Here is a 21,956-nt window from a genome sequence, read left to right on the forward strand (position 1 = left end):
TCCACACTGAATGCCTCATCGTCCAACTTTAGCACATTACGAAACTGACGATGCCGTGTTGCATTTGCACGAATATTGTTAACAATACTTATAACTTGTTGCAAGGTGTCACTTAAAATAGTATATTTAGCGCAGAGATTTTGCTGATGTAAGATACAATGAAAAGAAATGATAGCATCTGGATCTGATAATACCTTTTTTATCTGTGCAATTAGCCCTTCACGTTTTCCTGTCATGGAAGGTGCACCGTCAGTACATACACTCACTAAATTAACCCAAATCTAGTCCAACTTCATGACATTTATCTTGAAAGTTGTTGAAGAAATCTATTCCTCGTGTTCTACCCGTAAGAGTGCCCAAAGCGAGTAACTCTTCGAAGCAAAGAAAATCTTCTGTTATGGCCCAAATGAAGTATAAAACCTGCGCCGAGTCGGTAGTATCAGTTGATTCATCCAAAGTGATTGAATAATATATATTTTCCTTCTGGAGTATTGCGTGAAGTTCTGTTAAGTTGAGGACTAATTCATCCAAATCATGCATTTGCAAACCTGCTCAGCTCTTCTGAAAAACCCTCATACATATTAACAAAAGTAAGGACATCTGGACCTCACTCTATCCTCAACTTCCATCTAGGGTCCAGACTCCTTTGAACTGTGATTCACAGCCTGCAACTTTCACAGAAAGTGGCCAAGCAGGCTTTGCAAATACAGAGATTCTCCATTTTGTGACATCTTTTGTTTGCTCAATTACAAAATTTGGATTCATTCAAAAGGTCGCATTTATGGCTTAGAAGGCTGCTCTACAGTCTACCTTGTTGCCAGCGTTTTTTGGATACAGTGCATTGTGTTTTGTATTTTTGCATCCCATCATGTCTACAAAACGCCCATGTGTGTCTCCTGCTTCTGGTGAGAAGAAGAGGAGGATGGCAATTACTCATGAGATGAAACTCAAAGTTTTGGATGTTGGAAGAAATGGACATCAATTACGAGAGATTTGCAAAAAACTGACAGGCAGATACAGGATGCTCTTGCCTGCTATAGGGACATATATAATGAAAAGAAGAAACAAACTGTACAGTCAAAACTTGATATCTTCCTGAAAAACACTATGCCTGCTAAACAATCAACGTGTCGATGCCTCAGTGCCATCTCCCACTATTCTCGAGCCTTATCAGAAGAAGAGAGATGATAGGTTAGGTGTATTAAATACATTTTCGACATGATATTTTCTATTTATGATGGGTTTTTCGGAACGTAACCCCATCGTAAATTGAGGAGCATCTTGAGATGGGCTGAAGGGTCTGTCTCCGTGCTGTATGATTCTATGAGTATGACTTTTGCCTCATCATTGCATCATTAGAATCTTACAGCATCTTAAGTATGTGTATAAAATCACGAGGTAGGGGAATCAAGAACTAGAGGGCATACAGTAGGTTTAAGATGAGAGGGGAAAGATTTATTAATAACCTGAGAGCATATTTTTCACACAGTGTATGGAAATATATGGAACGAGCTGCCAGAGAAGGTAGTTAAGAGAGAGTTCACGAGACATTTATTGTCACATGCACCAATTGGTACAGTGAGATTTAAATTACCATACAGCCATACGAATAAAAAGAACATAATACACGTTAGAATTTAACATGAACATCCCCCACAGCGGAATCAACGTTTCCCACTGTGAGGGAAGGCAATAAAGTTCAGTTCTCTTCCTCTTGTTCACTCGTGGTCGGGGCCTTTAAGGCCTCTGCATTTGCCGCAACGGGGGCCCGATGTTTCAAGCCCTCTCGCCGGGATGATCAGAGCTCCGGCGTCGGAATGGAGAACACTCTCACCGGCTTGGAGTTTCCGAATCGGCCACTTCCTACTGGAGACCGCGGCTCCCGAAGTCCACAGGCCGAGCTGGGTGGAGATTCAATGTCGGCGAGAGATCCCAGGCTCCGCGATGTTAAAGTCAGCGCTGCCCGCGGCTGGAAGTGCCACAAACGACAGCTCCACAATGTAATCAGCTGGCTCCACGGCGACCCCCGATAAGACATTGCCTGCTCCGTGATGGAATTCAGTGCTGCATCGCCGCTGAAGCTCTGGTCAGTCTCTGGCAGGAAATGCCGCGCCAATCCAGGTGGTTGGCCACGAGGAGGGGGCGAAGATGCGACTCAGAGAAAAGATACATCCTCAACCAGGTAGTGACTGGAAAAAGCGGTCTCCCCCTTCCCCCCCCCCCCCCCCCCCCCCCCCACATAAAAAAGACTAAAAGACCTCCAAAAACATACTTTTAGACAGACTAAAAATAACAAAAAGGATGAAAGGACAGACAGTTGCTGGCGAGGCTGCCGCACGTGGCAGCACTCGATGACGATGTGTCAGATGCAATAACAATGTTTAAAAGAAATTTGGACAGGTACATGGATAGAACATGCAGACTTGTTCAGGGGGATATGAGCCGAAAACGGACAAATAGGACTAGCTTAGATGGGGATCTTGGTCGTCATGGGCAAGCTGGGCTGAAAGGCTGAATGACTATGACTTTGAATCTTGCTGGCTGTGACTGGGTGGCACAAATGTTAGCAGTGCTGCCCCACATCGTCAGGGATCCAGGTTCAATTCTTGATATTTGGTGCTTTCCGTGTGGAGTCTGCATGTGCTCCCTGTGACCTTGAAGCCAACATGGACATGATGGGCCAAATGGCCCCCATCTGCTTTATACGTGAGTAACTATTGTACATCCTCAACTATGTGTGGCACAGTGGCGCAGAGGTAGAGTTGGTGCCTTACAGCGCTAGAGACCTAGGTTCGATCCTGACCACAGGTGCTGTCTGTACGGAGTTTGTAGTTGCTCCCCGTGACCTGCGTCGGTCATCACTGGGAGCTCCAGTTTCCTTCCACACCCCAAAGACGCACATGTTTGTCGGTTAATTGGCTTCTGTAAATTGTAAATTGTCCTGAGTGTGTAGGATGGTGTTAGTGTACGGGATGATCGCTGGTCAGTGTAGACTCGGTGGGCCGAAGGGCCTGCTACTGCAATGTATCTCTAAAATCTAAAGTAAAACTGTACAGAGAGCTTTGAATAGTTGCACCTTCTTGTATGACCTTTCTCAGGTACTATCTATATCGCTGCCAGGTTAACAGATACAGCTATTTTTGAGTCACTTTAAAAAAAAAATATCCTGACTGACAACTGCACACTATTTCCTGCTTCCATCAACTCATGTTGGAGCCATAAGTGTAAATAACATAAAAAATGTAACGGTTCTCCTGGTCGCATGTTCTTAAGATCATTGTGCATGGATGGTTGAATGGCAGCAGTTTTAATGTTCTTAAAAATTAAAGCGTGAGATTTATGATTTCCCTATACCTATGGGGGTAGTACAGTGGCGCAGCGGTAGAGTTGTTGCCTTACATCACCACATACCCGTGTTCGATCCTGACTACTGGTGCCGTCTGTATGGAGTTTGTACATTCTCCCTGTAACCCCATTTGTTTTTCTCTGGGTGCTCCGGTTATGTCCCACATTCCAAAGACGTGCAGGTTTGGAGGTTAATTGGCTTCGGTAAAATTGTAAATGGTTCCTAGTATGTAGGATAGTGCTAGTGTACAGGGTGATGGCTGGTCAGGGCGGACTTGATGGGCCAAAGGGGCTGTTTCCACGCTGTATGTATTAACCATGAACTAAACTAATGTATATGCAGATTTATACTAATTTCAAATGTAGGCCTGTTCTCAGGACATTTGAGAACAGATTTGGGAGAAAGATTGGAAAACTAGAAGATTCTATAATCGGCAATACTCCCGAATGTTGCTTCACAGAGGGAAATGTGGGGTGGGGGGGGGGGGGTTCCAGCATAAAACAAAGACATCTAATGTGACATGATACTGGAAAGGCAAATTGTACATTACATTTCATTGTAAAAATCAGGGAAGCTTTGTTGCAATAGTTTAATTAGATTTTGTTTAGAGATACAGCGCGGAAACTGGCCCTTCGACCCACCGAGTCTGCGCCTAACAGCGATCCCTGCACATTAACACAATCTTACACACACACTTGGGACAATTTACACTTATACCAAGCCAATTTACCTACAAACCGGTACATCTTTGGAGTGTGGGAGGAAACCAAAGATCTCGGAGAAAACCCATGCGGTCACAGGGAGAACGTTCAAACTCCGTACAGACAGCACCCGTAGTCGGGATCGACCCCGAGTCACCAGCGCTGCAGGCATTCTAAGGCAGCAACTCTACCGCTGCGACACCATGCTACCCATGATGGGATAGTAGAGGGGATACACCTGTCAAGAGCCAAGAGTGTTTAATTGTCATATGTACTAGCAATGGAACAATAATCTTCTTACCTGCGGCAGCTTAATATGCCTATAACCACAATAATGCTCATGTAATATACTATAATAATCATCAAAAATACAATAAATTAATAACCTTAATACTGGGTGACCATAATAGTGTAAAATAGTAAGATTAAACGAGAACTTACCAGTTTGAAGTTTGATCCTTATTTTATGAGGAGGAACGTTGAGGACTACGTGAAGAACCCGCTTACGACGCATGCGTGTCATTCTTCAAAGCAGCGGTGTGGAATCACAGATAACTATAATGACTAAACATAGTAAGATTAGACAACAGATACCAGTTCAGACTATGATCAAGGGTGGGAGCGGAGGGCACGTAGTCCTCAACGTTCCTCCTCATAAAATAAGGATCAAACTTCAAACTGGTAAGTTCTCGTTTAATCTTACTATTTTACTTCGGAGTCACGTGAGTGACTACGTGAAGATTTTAAAGCTCTGTGATTTCATGCCGTGGAACGAGTCCATGCATCACATCTGCCTTGATTTTTGGGGAGAGTAGAGTTAACAACATTAGACATCAATACGATATTGAAATCCAACAGTAAAATTATGAACACCAATTATTGCCCCTATTTATGGGTCTATTATATTACAGAACTTAAATTTGTTTCTGTAAATGTTTCAGGTTCAATGACTGGTTTGTTATAAAGTTGTTGGAAAATTCCTCCGTTGGCCATCCTGCTGTCTTGAGGATTTGGTCCATTGGTACGTCCAACTTCATAGCTGCTAATGTAGCTGCAGCCCTGGTGGAGTGAGATTTGAAATGCTAGTTCCCACTCCAGCCTATTTAGGACTTGTTTTAGCCATCCAGAGATGGTCTGGACTGTCACTGTTTTAAATGGCTGTTAGTAGCTGATTAAAGTGACATTCCTCCCCTCTGATGATCTTAGTATACTTCAAGTATGATAGTAAGTGTGTTATAATACAGAGACGACCATCTGTAGGGTAGGCCCTGAATTCTGTTTTTTAGGCCTGCTGACCCCTGTCTGTTCTGTATGACTATTACACTGATGTAAACCTTAATTTCCAGATGAAATAATCATGTTGTCCAACCTTGTTTTCTGTGGTGACTGGACCCTTGTGGCGTGACCAGGACCATCAGCATGACTGTTTTCATAGTCAGTTTCCGTAGGAACAGAGCTGTAGCTGGAGGCCAGTTTCTTAACATGGTCAGTACAATGCTCACATCCCATATTTGGGAGTACCTGGTTCTTGGGGATTAATTTTAAAAATGCCCCTCATGAGTTTGTTTACCAGGGCTTGTCCCAACAGAATGCCGCTCTGTACCTTCGACAGGTATATTGACAGAGCACCTCTGGCGCAGTTGATGGCACTATGACTGAGCCTCTCATCGTAATGGAGGCTTGCCAGGAATTCCAGAACAGACGGGATGTTCATAGATCTGTGGGTGATGATTATTGTTGTGACAGTACTTCCCATTACTAGATGATACCAAGTACTGATGTTTAGGTGGACAGTCTGTGACCCGCTGAAATAATTCCGCATTCGGTCCGTCGGTCCCAGGTGTAGAAGAGGTGCTTTCAACTCTAAATAAATAGGTTAATATATAATAGTGACGGGTAACTCCCCTTGTTGCGGGAAGACCCAGTAAGTTAGGTCTATGATGGGTGGTGATGTATGGTTCTGACCCATGTTGATATCACCAGTACCCCGGTTGCGTAGGGCAATCAGGTATATCAAGATTCGAGACGTGAAGTCTATAGTTTCTTCCTAAATAACCGACTGATGAGGCAAAGGGAGGGATGCATAAATGATCCCCCAATCAGCGAAGATACATCTGAACCACTGCCCCAGGTTCTGGCTCCCAAGAACATAATTTGATAACTGGTAAGAGCATGGATGTGAATAGGTCGTTATCTGGTGTTCCATACCAGCTGTTCCAGCAATACATATTTTATCCAACATCCATACAGAGTTTTTGGACTTAGCGTGACCTGTTGTCTGCCACTAAATTCAGTTTCCCTGGTAGTTGGATGCTGATATCCAATCTCTATCTGGATACGCTATTAATCCAGATTAATAGAGACAGTGACTCTAAGACTATTGCCTGCATCACAGTGTGGAGGTACCCGGTGAACTCACCGCGGCGGATGCCAGCCCGTGTCCATTGTGTGCTGCTAGTATTACATGTATGGCTGCAGGCAACAACATCTCGTTCAGACCGAAAGGTCTAATTGACAAGAAGGATTCAATTCAATTCAATTCACAAATAGTGTTGGCCAGATAGTCAAATGGTGTCGATATGTTTCTGCCCATATGGTTGACATATGCTACTCCGGTGGTGTTGTCAATTTGTAGATTAACATACTGGTGATATAACCCAAAACAATTTGACTTAAAGCCATGACTAGCTCTCACTTCCCCAGGTATATATGCCCAACGTTAGTAGTGATGCCTCCTGAGCATTCCATCTCCCCCACAGCTGGAGATGGAATTAGTAGCATCCCAATCCAAGGCCCATCAGTATGTGGTTCCATAGACGGGTAACTGTGTTTGGTTGTTTCATAAGTCTGTCAGAATGACCCCCACATAATTTCTTGAGTGACACGTGTAGCGCTCTGTACTATGATTATGTAAAGGTCCGATATCATGTGGCTGTCACACAGCCCCTAATGCCAATTATTCTACTACCAGTCTGATGGCTGGTTTAGTTCCCTGGAAGCCTCCATAAAGGCTGTACCCTTTCTTACGGCAAAGTACTGCCATGTTATATGACATCATCATAAAAATCAACATCCCAAAAGGCTGAACTGACTTTGCCGTAAGAAAGTGTTAACGGTGGACCGCAGACGATCTGTTGTGTTAAATACATCTGTGGGCACCTTCAATGAGTCCTATATAGCAAGCGTATTTTAATACCATGCTTGCCATGTAGTACCCTAGGATCAATCCCTTAGTTGCACCAAAGGTTCCCATTTGTAATGAATATAAAGTACGAAGTATTCAAATTAGTCAATCTAAGATGAAGTGGCAACCACCTCTAAATTATGAGAAGGATATTTAGGACACAAATCCCTGTGATTCGTGTGGATGTCCTCCATAAGTCCTATAATATATGGGCATTGTAGTTCAGTATGCGCTTTAGTTATTTCTTTCCCTGTAAGCATGAACATTCAGTTCGGTACATGCTGAACTGGAGGATAATGGAATGAAGAATTCTAAAGTATGCCCCTGTACTTCTGAATTTTAAGTGTCGGTAGAATAATTCTATGCATACAGATAGATCTGTTATCCACTACCAATCTCCCTGGTTCCTATTAGTAGGTTAGTTACTATTTCGGCATCCTCCGTGGTCGTTGAGGTGCCGGTGTCTGATGAGGGTAGCACATTTCTCAGGAAGTAGTTTTTAAGACGTTCCTTAATGTGTCCCAGAGTTCCCTCGATGTGAAGATCTTTCCCTGTTAAGATAAGATGCCTCCAAATTTTAATATTGGAGGTTGGGAGGTTCCAGGTTTTCATCTGTTAGGACTTAGAACATTCTTTCGTTTCAATTCCGTGCCCTACCATGTTTGGGTTGATACTGGGAACATTCAAGTTTTGCAGTTCCCTGATGGTAAGTGTTTTCCCATAGGTTTTCCGCACCCCAAGTGTACTAGGGGTATGTTCTGCTCCCCTGTTCAAGTGGAGCCCAAACGTGACCCCCTATACTCCCCTCTGAGAAGGGAGAACACTGTGCAGCCGTACAAGAGGTACCGCTGTAGGACTTACTAGCTGCCTTTCTGTGACTAGCCTCCATCTCATGGAGCTGCCACTTGCATGCTCCAACAGCTGCTCCAGCTGGTCCCGATGCTCTCGGGCACCCAACCGGCTCCAATGCACAAGATCACTGGCCATTGCGGCTGCTTCTGAAGCCGTTACTCCTGAGACTGCTCCTGCTGCAGTTCCTGCAGCCACTCCATCTGGCTCCAATGCTCACGGGCAATGGCCGTCACGGCTGCTCCTGAAGCTGCTTCTGCAGTCAGCCCAGGATTGAGTCTCGGTGTTCCCCTCTGATGAGTGAGAAACTCTGTGCCGCCCCACAAGGAGTACTGCTGTGGGGCTTATTAGTTGCCCACTGTGGCTTTGCCACTTTGGAGTATTTCCACTCTGCAGCCCCACAAGGGGTACTGCTCCTGCAGCCGGTCCAACCGGCTCCAATGCTCTCGGGCACTGGCCGCTCCCGGCTGCTTTATCCTGCATGCTGCAGCCGCTACAACCGACCTCGGTGCTCACGGGCACCGGCCGTCACGGCTGCTGGTCATGCTGCAGCCGCTCCAACCGACCCCGGTGCTCACGGGCACTGGTCGCTCGCGGCTGCTTGCCATCTCCTCCAGCCGCTCAAACCGACCCCATGCACACGGGCACTGGTCGCTCGCGGCTGCTCCTCTCCCGACCAGCCGGGGCCGGCGCGGGAGCGAAGTCGGGAGCGAAAGCGGGCACAGCTGTTCCCATTATGGGAGATCAGCGTGCCGTTTGCTGCTGCTGCTGCCGGCTGCCCGCAATTTTGCAGGTTCTCCCCCGCCAGCTTTCTCGCTCCTTCCAGCGCCTCGTACCCATGTATAGGTCCGTGGGGCTGTAGTCCGAGTCGTCGGAAATGACTGCTCCAGACATGCTCCACCGCTGTCGGCATGCTCCTGGAGCTGAAGTCGGCTCCGGCTCCCGTTTTAAGGGAGAAAGCAGTGCCCCGGCCGTTGCTGGCTGCCTGCAGTTCTGCAGACTCTCCCCAGCCAGTTCTCATCAGCCTTCTGTAGAAAGAAAAAAGGTAAGTGAAAGAAACGACGTTCCCTCACCTTACTGTTGCAGGTTCAACCCCTGCCGTTTGGGAGGAACGTCCTTCCTCCAGCAATGACGAGTTCGAATGCGTGTAGCGTAATGACACGCATGCGTCGTAAGCGGGTTCTTCACGTAGTCACTCACGTGACTCCGAAGTAAAATCCAAAGTCCATAGTGAAACATAATATAGAAATTAACTTTCAGTCTGTAGAAAGGTCCCGACTTGAAACATCACCCATCCTTTTTCTCCAGAGATGCCGCTGATCAGCTGATTTACTCCAGCGCTTTGTGTCTATCTTCTGGATAAACCAGCATCTGCAGTTCCTCCCTACACATAGAAGTTGAGAGATCTTGTTAATGTTAGATAAGACGTTGATGAGGCTACATTTAGAATATTACGTCAATTCTGGTCACGCTGTTATACGAGAGATGTTGTCAAAGTGGAAAAGGTGAAGTGAAGATTTACGAGGATGTTACCAGGACTAGAGGGCCTGACTGATAGGAAGAGTTGAACAGGCTAGGATTTTATTCCTTGGAGTGCAGGAGGACAAGGGGTGATCTTATAGCGTTGCGATATCATGAGTGGAATAGACAATAGACAATATGTGCAGGAGTAGGCCATTCGGCCCTTCGAGCCGGCACCGCCATTCAATGTGATCATGCCTGATTATCCCCAATCAGTACCCCGTTCCTGCCATTTCCCCATATCCCCTGACTCTGCTATCTTTAAGAGCCCTATCTAGCTCTCTCTTGAAAGTATCTAGAGAACCGGCCTCCACGCCCTCTGAGGCAGAGAATTCCACAGACTCACAACTCTCTGGGTGAAAAAGTGTGAAATAGGTCAGGTAAACACCCTGTCTTTTGCCCGGAGTGGGGGAATCGAGAACCAGAGGATATAAGTTTAAGATGAGCGAGGAAAGATTTAATAGTAACCTGAGAGGTAACCTTTTTACACAAAGGGTGGTGGGTGTATGGAATGACCTGCCAGAGGAGGTGGTTGAGGTAGGTACTATCGCAACGTTTAAGAAACATTTAAGACAGGTACATGGTAGGATAGGTTTAGAGGGATTTGGGCCAAATGCAGGTAGGTGGGACTAGCGTAGATGGGGCATGTTGGTCAGTGTGGGTAAGTTGGGCCAAAGGGCCTGTTTCTATGACTCTATAACCAAAGACACAGTCCATAGAAGATCACAGTTGCTGAGGCTAGTGTTGTGCAGTGTTCAAGAGCTTGATGGTTGTTGGGAAGAAGTTGTTCCTGAACCTTCTTCCTGATGGTAGCAGCAAAATGAAAGTGTGGTCAGGGTTGTGTGGGTCGTGAGGAGATTAGTTTGATTTTGCATTATGTGTCCACGGACTTTGTGGGCCAAAGGATCTGTTCATGGGCTGTACTGTTCTATGCCCTAAGACCAAATATATATTTAGATCTTCAAAGTAGTGAGGGGGTTTTAGAGAACAGAAAAGAAAATTGAGCTAAGGCTGAGACAGGACGGGCCATGGTTTCATTCAATGGGAGTGAAAGCTGAAGGAGCAATATGATCTATTTCAATTCCTATTTCTTATGGTTTTATTATAACAGCATCAGCAGAATCAATTAAGGAATTTTTAGCTTTGCATCAATGCATGAAAGTACCAAATTTTAATCTCGGCAATATAAACATTTTAACCAATTACTGTACGTGATCTCCATGTGACATCAACTTTTTTACTAAATAAAATTACGAAATGAAATTATAATTAGTATTATCAATTTAAGTAAGACACTGAACAATTAGATTCCATCAATTCTGCTTATTTGTGTCATTGCTCAGCATGTGTGGGATTTTAAAGTGACAAGACTTTTCTTGGTTTATTTCAGTCTAATTTTACCTACTTCAAGTACAACATCTGAATAAATTACTTTGTGAAATTTGTCAGAGATGAATTCTGAAAAGTACAGCATGGAACAGGCCCTTCGGCCCACAATGTCCGTGCCATACATCATGTCAAGCTATACTAATCTCCTCTCCCTGTTCGCGATCCATATAGGGCAGCACAGTGGTGCAGCGGTTGAGACACTGCCTTACAGCACCAGAGATCTGGGTTCAATCCTGACTATGGGTGCTGTCTGTACGGAGTTTATCTGTTGAACCAGTGACTGCGTGGGTTTTCTCCGGGTGCTCCGGTTCCCTCCCACATTCCAATGACGTGAGGGTTTGTAGGTTAATTGGCTTCTGTAAATTGCTCGCTAGTGTGCAGGGAATGGATGAGATAGAACAAGTGTGTAGGAAGGAACTGCAGATGCTGGTTCGAACCGAAGACAGACACAAAAAGCTGGAGTAACTCAGCGGGACAGGCAACATCTCTGGAGAGAAGGAATGGGTGACGTTTTGGGTCGAGACCCTTCTTCAGACTAGTTGGGGAAAAGGGAAATGAGAGATATAGACGATGATGTAGAGAGATAAAGAACAATGAATGAAATATATGCAAAAAAGTAACAGGAAACAGAAAACGAGAAGTTGATGCGACTTTGGTTGGGGAGGAATGGAGAGAGAGGGAATGCTGGGGTACTTGAAGTTAGATAAATCAATATTGATACCACTGGGCTATAAGCTGCCCAAGCGAAATATGAGATGTTGTTCTTCCAATTTATGTTTATCCTCACTCTGACAATGGAGGACAGAAAGGTCTGTGTGGGAATGGGAAGAAGAATTGAAGTGTTTAGCAACCGGGAGATCAGGTAGGTTCAGGCGGACTGAGTGTAGGTGTTCAGCGAAACGATCGCCAGTTCTATGTTTTGTCTCACCGATGTATAAGAGTCCGCAACTTGAACAATGGATACATTAGATGAGGTTGAAGGAGGTGCAAGTGAACCTCTGCCTAACCAGAACTAGTGTGAATGGGCGATCGATGGTCGGCCTGGACTCGATGGCCCAAAGGCCCTGTTTCCATGCTGTATGTCAAAACTCAACTAAATAACGTGCTTGAATTTGAACATCAAAAGTAGTCAAGTAGGATCCTTATCGTCTGCACTTTATTTTATCTTAACGTTTTGGTGTTGAAATTGAGGGACTCATTTCAACATCATGAAATGGCTGAAATTCCAATTCTCTCGAGTTCAGCAGAATGGGATTAATTTCTGTGGCCATTAACAGATAAGCAAACGCTCAATAAACTACTTAAGGGGGCATGAAATTACTATTATTTTAGGAGTCATTTATCACCATTTTTCCAGTGGAAATCCTGGAGAGATCATGTTTGTTGTGAAAAAGAAACAATCATTTCTATCCTTTCTCAGTCTCTCCTGAAGCAGACTGGGTCGGTCAACGCCAGGAATCTGCTTGTTGTGAATAATGAATGTGTGAAAATGGAATGTAGTTGAAACAGCATACAATGCACTAAAGCGTAAAACAGCTGTAAAACAGCTGGAATTTTGGGGACATGAAGTGTGTAGTTTGGCTGGTGACATCAACAATTCAGATTGATAGTAATGCTGACAATTGGGACATGTAGTGGATGGACCTCGTTTGATTTACAGTCATAGCGCTATACAGCATTGAGAGCGGCACAGTGGCGCAGCAGTAGAGTTGCTGCCTCACAGCACCAGTGACCTAGGTTCGATCCTGACTACGGGTGCTGTCTGTAGGTAGTTTGTACGTTCTCCCTGTGACCATGTTGGTTTTCTCCAGGTGCCCCGGTTTCCTCCCACATTCCAATACGTACAGGTAAATTTCCCCAAGTACATAGGATAGAACAAGTGTATGGGTGATCTCTGGCCAGTGGGGTCGAAAGGCCTATTTCCACACTGTATCTCTAAACTAAACTGAACCAAGGTGCCCCATTGTTTGGCCCATATCTCTCTAAACATTTCCTATCCATGTCCTGGACCATGTTCCTATCCTGTCCAAATGTCCTTTAACTGTTATTATTGTACCTGCCCATTCTACTTCCTCTGGCAGCTCATTCCATATAACCACCACTCGCCGTGAAAGATTTGCCTCTCGTGTTCCTGTTAAATCGTTCCCCTCTCATCTCCTCTATGCCCTCTAGTTCTTGATTCCCTACCCTGGTGAAAAGCCTCCGTGCATTCACCATATCAACTCCTCCATGATTTTGTACACCTCTATAACATCATCCCTCATCATCCTGCGCCGTAAGGAATTAAGTGATGTCCTGCCCACTTCTCCCTGTAGCTCAGTCCTGGCGACCTCCTCATAAATCTTCTCTGTACCCTTTCCAGCTTAATGGTATCTTTCCTATGGCAGGGTGATCAATACTGAACACTATACTACAACTGTAACATAATGTCCCAACTTCTATACTCATTGCCCTGACTGATGCACCAAAAGCCTTCTCTACCACCCTATACATGTGCAACTCCATGTTCAGGGAACTGTGCTCTGTGCTCTTGTGCTCTTCGATCCCTCTGCTCTACAACACTCCCCAAGGGCCCTATTGCTCAATTGCATCTGAAGTATTTCACGATGCAATAGAACTCAATTATTTGATGTCCACCAAGGTGATGGATCCCCCGATTGATAACCAATCCCCTTTCCCATCCCATTCCCATAATGACCTTTCTGTCCTGAGTCTCCTCCATTGCCAGAGTGAGTCCATGTGCAAACTGGAGGAACAACACCTTATTTTCCACTTGGGAGGCTTACAACCCAACATTGAATTCTCCAATTTGAGGTAACTACATCCCCCTCTACTTCTCCCCCATATCTCCCCCCCCCCCCCCCCCCCGCCCCACCCCCCCTGCTCTCCCCTGTGCCCCACATGGGCTCTCAACGGCTCCTCTGACATCAGTCGGAAGATGGGTCTCGACCCATTGCGTCACCCATTCCTTCTCTCTAGAGATGCTGCCTGTCCCGCTGAGTTACTCCAGGATGTTGTGTCTATCCCCACATGGACCCTTTTCCCCTTCCATCCACTCACCTTCCTCTTGGTTCACAATTTACAACTCTTCAATTCTTTTGTCTCATACCTTCTGTCTTTTTGTCTCTGGCATTTGTCTAACCATCTGCCTTTCAGATAGCCCTTCTCACCTCTGTTGGCCTATAACCTGCCAGGTTTTCTCCTGCCCCTCTCTTCCAGCCTTCTTCCCCCTTCCAATCAGTCTGAAGAAGGGTGCCGACCTGAAACGTTGCCTATCCATGTTCCCCAGAGATGGTGCCTGACCCGCTGAGTTACTCCAGTACTCTAGTGTCTTCATTTGATGTCCAAAGCTGTTTCAGCCTTGGAATTTTATATTTAAAACTTTAAATTCAACCATGAATGTTGATGTACTCTGTTTTGGTTACATCCAAGAGAACTCATCCAACTTGGAAGTGTTTCCAAAATTGGTGAGGCCACATTTGGAGTATTGTGTTCAGTTTTGGTTACCCTGCTATAGAAAATATGTTATTAAGCTGGAAAGAGTGCAGTGAGGATTTGCGACTATGTTCATAAGTTCATATGCGATAGGAGCAGAAATAGGCCATTCAGCCTATCAAGTCTCTCAACCCCATTTTCATGCCTTCTCCCCAAATTCCATATAGCACAGGAGAATGAGGGGTAATCTTATAGAGGTGTACATGATCATGATGGGAATAGATAAGGCAGATGCACAGTCTTTTACCCAGAGTAGGGGAACCAAGAACCAGCACACATTGGTCTAAGGTGAGAGGGGAAAGATTTACTAGGAACCTGAGGGGCAACTTTCTCCCACACAGAGACGCTGGTGGGTATATGGAACAAGCTGCCAGAGGAGATAGTTAAGACATTTGGACAGGTACATGGAAAGGAAGGTTTAGAGGGATACGGGCCAAATGCAGGAAGGTGGGACCTAGAGTAGATGGGGTGGCTTGGTCGGCATGGGCAAGGTGAGCCAAATGGCCTGTTTCCGTGCCATATGACTCTGTGACTCCAATTATTTCAGGTGAACTAACTAAATGGGCAACTCTACCTGCAAATGGAGAGGACAGAGAAAAGCAAAGGGATGTTGCAACAAACTGGAACCATCTGCACAGATTGGGCTTTGGTTTAATGATAACTTTTATTGAGCTTAAGTATTGCAGCTTGAATAAATTGGAATTTATGACAAGACATTAGAATGATCGTTGAGTCTATGCATAGTGTGAACATCAAGTTATTAATATGTTGCACTCTGCAGGCGAGGATTTAGATCAGGAGACACAAGCAGTAAACAGATGGCAGGCTTAGTGGGTTAATGATGTTACAATCTATTAGATTTTGGCAAATGAAATTATAAAAATGAGCAGCTCCTTGCAGATGCCAAAACGTATACATTATTCTCCCCCACACTGCCGTGTATGTTAGAAATTTCTGATTTTAAATAATGACGCCATAGTGGCGCAGCGGTAGAATTGCTGCCTCACACTGCCACAGATACCAGGTTCGATTCTGATTGCGGGTGCTGTTTGTACGGAATGTTTATGTTCTCCCTTGTAACCACATGGTTTTTCCTCACATTCCAAAGACATGCAGGTTTGTAGCTTAATTGGCTTCAGTAACATTGTAAATTGTCCTTGGTCTGTAGGATGGTGCGAGTGTACGGGGTGATTGCTGGTCGTCGTGGACTCAGACGGCTGAAGGGCCTGTTTCTGCGCTGTATCTCAAGTCTATAAGTCCAAAGATACTTTCAGTACAGTTTGTACAAACTCCACTACAATAGAAAGAACACAGGAGAAGATATAGAGTGTAGAATAATCCAAACCTAAGGTTAAATGAATATTTATGCTGTATCGTACTGTGATGCTTGCAGATTATATACCACCTTTACAGTAAAGCATTTTGAAATGTTGATCTGAAGCTTTGTAAAAGACTTTTGCATCGGTACTGTTTACTGCTGAGATGGGTGTGACTTTTGTCTCTTTGTGATTTCAGTCATGACTTCATTGGAGAGTTTACCACAAGCTATCGAGAACTTGCAAGAGGACAGAGTCAGTTCAATGTCTATGAGGTAAGCTGGGCCTAGCATTTGAAATCAACTCATCAGAAATGCCTAGATTTTCAATTCGCATTGAATTGTAATTTTACTTTGTCTTTTGTTGTGGAAACAGGCCCTTCGGCCCAACTTACCTAGGCCGACCAACATGCCCCATCTACACAAATCCCACCTGCCCATATCTCCCTCAACCTATCCTATCCAAGTACCTGTCTAAATGCTTCATAAACGTTGTGATAGTACACGCCTCAACTACCTGCCTCAGGGTGGCACAGTGGCGAAGCGGTAGAGTTGGTGCCTTACAGCTCCAATCGTGACAATGGGTGCCATCTGTCTGGAGTTTGTTCATTCTCCCTGTGACAGCGTGAGCTTCCACTGGGTCCTCCCACACTCCAAAGAGACACAGGTTTGTAGGTTAATTGGCTTGTGTTAATTGTAAAATGTCCATTGTGTGTAGGATAGTACTACTTTATGGGGCGACCGCAAATCAGCACAGTCTCGGTGGGCCGAAGGGCCTCTTTCCCCACTGTATTTCTAAAGTAAGCTAACTTCTCCGGCAGCTCGTGCACACACCACCCACCCTTTGTGTAAAAGAAATTGCCCCTCAGGTTCCGATTACATCTTTCTCCCCACCCCTAAATCTGTGATCTGGTTCTCGGTTCCGCTACTCTGCGTAAAATTAGTTTTTAGTTAATTTTTTGTTTCAGAAAGCATTTGGTAAGGTCCCACACATGAGATTAGTGGGCACAATTGGGGCATATGGTATTAGGGGTAGAGTGCTGACATGGATAGAAAATTGGTTGGCAGACAGGAAACAAAGGGATTAACGGTCCCTTTCAGAATGGCAGGCAGCGACTGGTGGGGTATCGCAAGGTTCGATGCTGGGACCGCAGCTATTTACAATATACAACAATGATTTGGATGAAGGGATTCAAAGTAACATTAGCATATTTACAGATGACACAAAGCTGGGTGGTAGTGTGAACTGTGAGGAGGATGCTATGAGAATGCTGGGTGACTTGGACAGGTTGGGTGAATGGGCAGATGCATGGCAGATGCAGTTTAATGTGGATAAATGTGAGGTTATCCACATTGGTAGCAAAAACAGGAAGGGAGATTATTATCTAAATTGTGTCAAGCTGGGGGAAAAGGGAAGTACAACGGGATCTAGGGGTCCTTGGTCATCAATCAATGAAAGTAAGCATGCAGGTACAGCAGGCAGTGAAGAAAGCAAATGGCATGTTGGCCTCATAACAAGAGGAGTTGAGTATTGGAGCAAAGAGGTTCTTCTGCAGTTGTACAGGGCCCTAGTGAGACCACACCTGGAGTATTGTGTGCAGTTTTGGTCCCCTAATTTGATGAAGGACATTATTGCTATTGAGGGAGTGCGAGACTGTCATATGCTGAGAGAATGGAGCGGCTGCGATTGTATACTCTTGAATTTAGAAGGATGAGAGGGAATGTTATTTAAACATATAAGATTATAAAGGGTTTGGATACGCTAGACGCAGGAAACATGTTCCCGATGTTGGGGGGAGTCTAGAACCAGGGGCCACAGTTTAAAAATAAGGGGTAAGCCATTTATAATGGAGATGAGCAAACACTTTTTCACACAGAGAGCTGTGAGTCTGTGGAATTCTCTGCCTTTGAGGGTGGTGGAGGCCGGTTCTCTGGATACTTTCAAGAGAGAGCTAGATATGGATCTTAAAGATAGCGGAGTCGGGGGATATGGGGAGATGGCAGGGACGGGGTACTGATTGGGGATGATCAGCCATGATCACATTGGTGCTGGCTCAAAGGGCCAAATGGCCTACTCCTGCAACTATTGTCTATTGTCTATTGTCCATTGTTTTTGTTTGTTAAATAACTTTCAGTATCTAGACAAATGAAGCTAATAATGTTGGATGAATCAAGCATTGGTCAAGTAATAAGTTATTCTCAGGAAGTCTTGATGAAATGCTTGTTGAAGACTAAATCTAAAAATGTATCATATTACAACATAAGGGATGAAATAAACAAACTAACTTCACTGTGTTGATCAACACGAACAAGTTGCCATGACTTAAGCAATTAATATGTTGAAAGATGCCAAGTGTTAATGGGATCATTACTGGCCTGATGTCAGGACAGAATGAGGCAGAGAGAAGGTGGATGGAGCAGATTGTATAACAGTTTGTGGTCTGCGGTTTGAAAATATGTTTAAATGGTCATGGGTGTTAAACAGAAATGGGAATTCCACCTGTGAAACGGCAACACAATCGAACACAAAGTGGGCGGCACAGTGGCGCAGTGGTAGAGTTGCTGCCTTTACAGCACCAGAGACCCGGGGTCATACCTGTCCACGGATGTTGTCTGTACGGAGTTTGTGCGTTTTCACTGTGACTGCGTGGGTTTTCTCTGGTTGCTCTGGTTTCCTCCCACAATGTTACTTAAAATTGGAGTTTTGGAGCTCTGTAAATTATATTGGTGGTGAATTATTTTTAATTTATTCAGCAATGTATTGTGAATGTCAGATCAACACTTATTATCCATTTTAAACTGCATGAATGTACTCTTGGTTCTGGTTCTGGTACCATTATCTCCACTTGCCCAGAGGATCTGATTTGATCATGTTTCAATGTGTGGATGGCGATGGGGATTAAATAGGTGTAATGTCACTGTATCTTCTGCAAATTTGTGGTCTTTTAAGTCGTTTAGTTTAGTTTGGAGATACAGCGTGGAAACAGGTCCGTAGGCCCACCGAGTCTGTGTCAAACCAGCAATACCAGTATCCTACACACTAGGGACAATTTACAGAAGCCAATTATCCTCCTAACCTGCACGTGTTTGAAATGTGGGAGGAAACCGGAGCACCCAGAGAAAACCCACGAGGTCACAGGGAGAAGGTACAAACTCTGTACAGACAGCAACTGTAGTCAGGATTGAAGCTAGGATATGGCACTGTAAGGCAGCAACTATGCCTTCCCTTCAAATATACAAATATAGAAGAAATCACAGACCATGAGAAGCAGTAGAAATAGTAAAATGTCTCTGTGGGAATGAGGATAGTAAATGACGCTACATGGGACAGTACAGCACAGGAACGGGCCCTTCGGTCCACAAAATTGGTGCCAAACATGATGCCAAGTTAAACTCATCTCATCTCCCTCTATATCATCCATATCCCTCCATTCCCTGAATGTCCATGTGCCTATCTAAAAGTCTCATAAATATCACTATCGTTTCTGCCTCCACCACCACCACCCCTGGCAATGTGTTCCAGACCCCCTCCAATCTGTGAGTAAATCCAATCCTGTCCTGCACATCTCCATTAAACTTTCCAGTTTACTCCTCTCACTTTACAGCCATGCCCTCCTAGTGTTGGACAATTCCACCCTGGGGAAAAAGGTTCTGATTGTCTACCCTTTCCACGTCTCTCATAATTTTATATACTATGTTGGTATAAGCTAAGTATTGATCAATGTTAAAAAGCATTGATCAAAATACAAAGTACTGGAGGAACTCAATGGGACAGGCAGGATATGTGACTGTTGGAAGGGTCCCAACCTGAAACATTGACTGTCTATTGACTGCCTGACCCACTGAGTTCCTCTGGCACTATGTGTTTTGCTCGAGTCCAGCATCTACAGTTTCTTATGTCATCAAAAAGCATTGTTTCATTTGAAAAAGTCTTCAATGTTCAGCCAACTTTTCAGGTCGGGTATTGACTTTGGTATTGATTTATTATTGTCACGTGTACCGAGATACAATGAAAAGCTTTTGTTTGCGATGCTATCTAATCCAATCAAATCATACCTTACATTAGTACAATCAAGCCATGCACAAGCACAACAGGTAGAGCAAAGATAAAAATACCAGAGTGCAGAATATAGTGTTACAGCATTAGGGTTACAGAGAAAAAGTCCACGGTCTGCAATGAGGTAGGTTGGAAGATTGGGACTACACATTAGTTTATGGGAGGACTGTTCAGTAGTCCCTCACAGTGGGGAAGAAGCTCTTCCTGAGTCTGGTGGTGTGCACTTTCAAACGTTTGTATCTTCTGCCGGATGGGAGCAGGGATAAGAAGGAATGACTGGGGATGAATAATTTCCTTGATTATGTTGGCTGCTTCATTCAGGTAACATAAAGTGTAGATGGAGTAAATGGTGGGGAGGCTGGGCTGTGTGATAGACTGGACTACATCCACAACTCTCTTGCGCTCTTGGGCAGAGCTGTTGTCAAACCAAGCTGCTATGCAACCCGATAAATTGCTACTGGTATGTTTGTAGGGAGATTACTGATATCAGTGAAAAGAACAAAGCTTTGAGGATAGACACGAAATGTTGGAATAGCTCAGCGGGTCAGGTAGCATCTCTGGAGAAGAGGAATAGGTGACGTTTCAGGTTGAGACTTTTTTCTTTCTCCAACATTTTGTGTCTATCTTCGGTGTAAATTAGCTTTTGCAGTTCCTTCCAACACTAGAGGTTTATGGATGATTTAAATAAATGGGTCAAAATCTGCTCCTGTAGCTGTACTTATTTTTGGTAATTTATAGATGTATTTAAATAGAACGCAAATGTTAATTAATCAACCACTGGAAATTTATTTCCCTTGTATCTCCATGTAGTATGGATTTTTACAAAATATAAACCGTTGAAATAAGGAACTGTTTGTATCATATTATGAAGTTTTGAAAGTGGTGATAATTAGTTAATTCAATTGGGAACGTTGCAGCATTGAGAATAAGAAACAGGACATAATTTTACCGTGTAAGAGTTGTCGTTCGGTTGCATTTTGTGCAGTTCTGGTCACCCCATTACAGGAAGGATGTGGAGGCTTTAGAGATTTACCTCAATGCTGCCTGGATTACAGGGTATTATCTACAAAGAGCGGTTGTTTAGTTTAGTTTAGTTCATTGTCACGGTACTAAGGTACAGTAAAAAGCTTTTTTGAGGCGTGCTATCCAGTCAGCGGAAAGACTACATAATTACAATCAAGCTGTCCCCAGTTTATGGATACAGGATAAAAAGAATAACGTTTAGTGCAATATAAAGTCCAGTAAAGTCTGATTAAAGATAGTCCGAGGGTCTCCAATGCGGTAGATGGTAGGTTCAGCACCACTCTCTAGTTGGTGATAGGATGGCTCAGTTGCCTGAGAACAGCTGGGAAGAAACTGTCCCTGAATCTGGAGGTGTGCATTTTCACACTTCAGTACCTCTTGGACAAACTTGGATTGTTTTCTCTGGAACGCCGGAGGTTGAGGGGAGACCAGATAGAAGTATACAAAATTATGAGAGGCGTAAATAATCATGTGTAGGTAGACAAAATCAGTTTAACTTGGCATTATGTTTGATACCTACTTTGTGGGCTGAAAGGCCTGTTCCCCTGCTGTGCTGTTCTACGTTTTAAATTCATTTCATAAATTCAATCTGATAGTTTGGGGAACATGATCCAGAATATAAATGCTAGACTGCGTTTAATTTTTCATTTAGGTTATAAGGTCATTCGGCCCATCAAGTCTACTCCGCCATTAATCATGGCCGATCTATCTCTCCCTCCTAACCCCATTCTCCTGCCTTCTCCCCATAACCCCTGACACCCGTACTAATCAAGGATTTATGTTCTCATATATTTATATATTTTCTATAATTTAGAGATTATATTGACCAGTTTGGAACAAACAGGCATGTGATTATATTTTAGTGTTCAATGTGCATATGCAATTTATGTCAATTATTGCACAAGAACATGTATATTAAATAACCTAATAGCTTAGTTCTTGCAAACGATAATGCCGGGCCTTGCAGAGGCCTTGAACCAAGACTTGAACCAAACATAAAGTGCTGGAGTGGGTCAGGACATGTCTGTGGAGGGAATGGACAGGTGATATTTTGGATCAGGAACCTTCTTCAGACA

General features: G+C 44.2%; 1 protein-coding gene across 1 annotated transcript in view; it reads left to right on the plus strand.

Annotated features, from left to right (window-relative positions):
* The window catches only part of LOC116986828 (copine-8-like), a 300,796-nt gene that overhangs the window by 184,738 nt on the left and 94,102 nt on the right, over positions 1 to 21,956 (plus strand). Inside the window, exon 11 of the mRNA XM_033042550.1 lies at positions 16,001 to 16,076. Within this exon, the coding sequence (XP_032898441.1) occupies positions 16,001 to 16,076 (76 nt within the window). The remainder of the gene's footprint in view (positions 1 to 16,000; positions 16,077 to 21,956) is intronic.

This window comes from Amblyraja radiata, chromosome 24, assembly GCF_010909765.2.
Source record: "Amblyraja radiata isolate CabotCenter1 chromosome 24, sAmbRad1.1.pri, whole genome shotgun sequence".
Classification (NCBI taxonomy): domain Eukaryota; kingdom Metazoa; phylum Chordata; class Chondrichthyes; order Rajiformes; family Rajidae; genus Amblyraja; species Amblyraja radiata.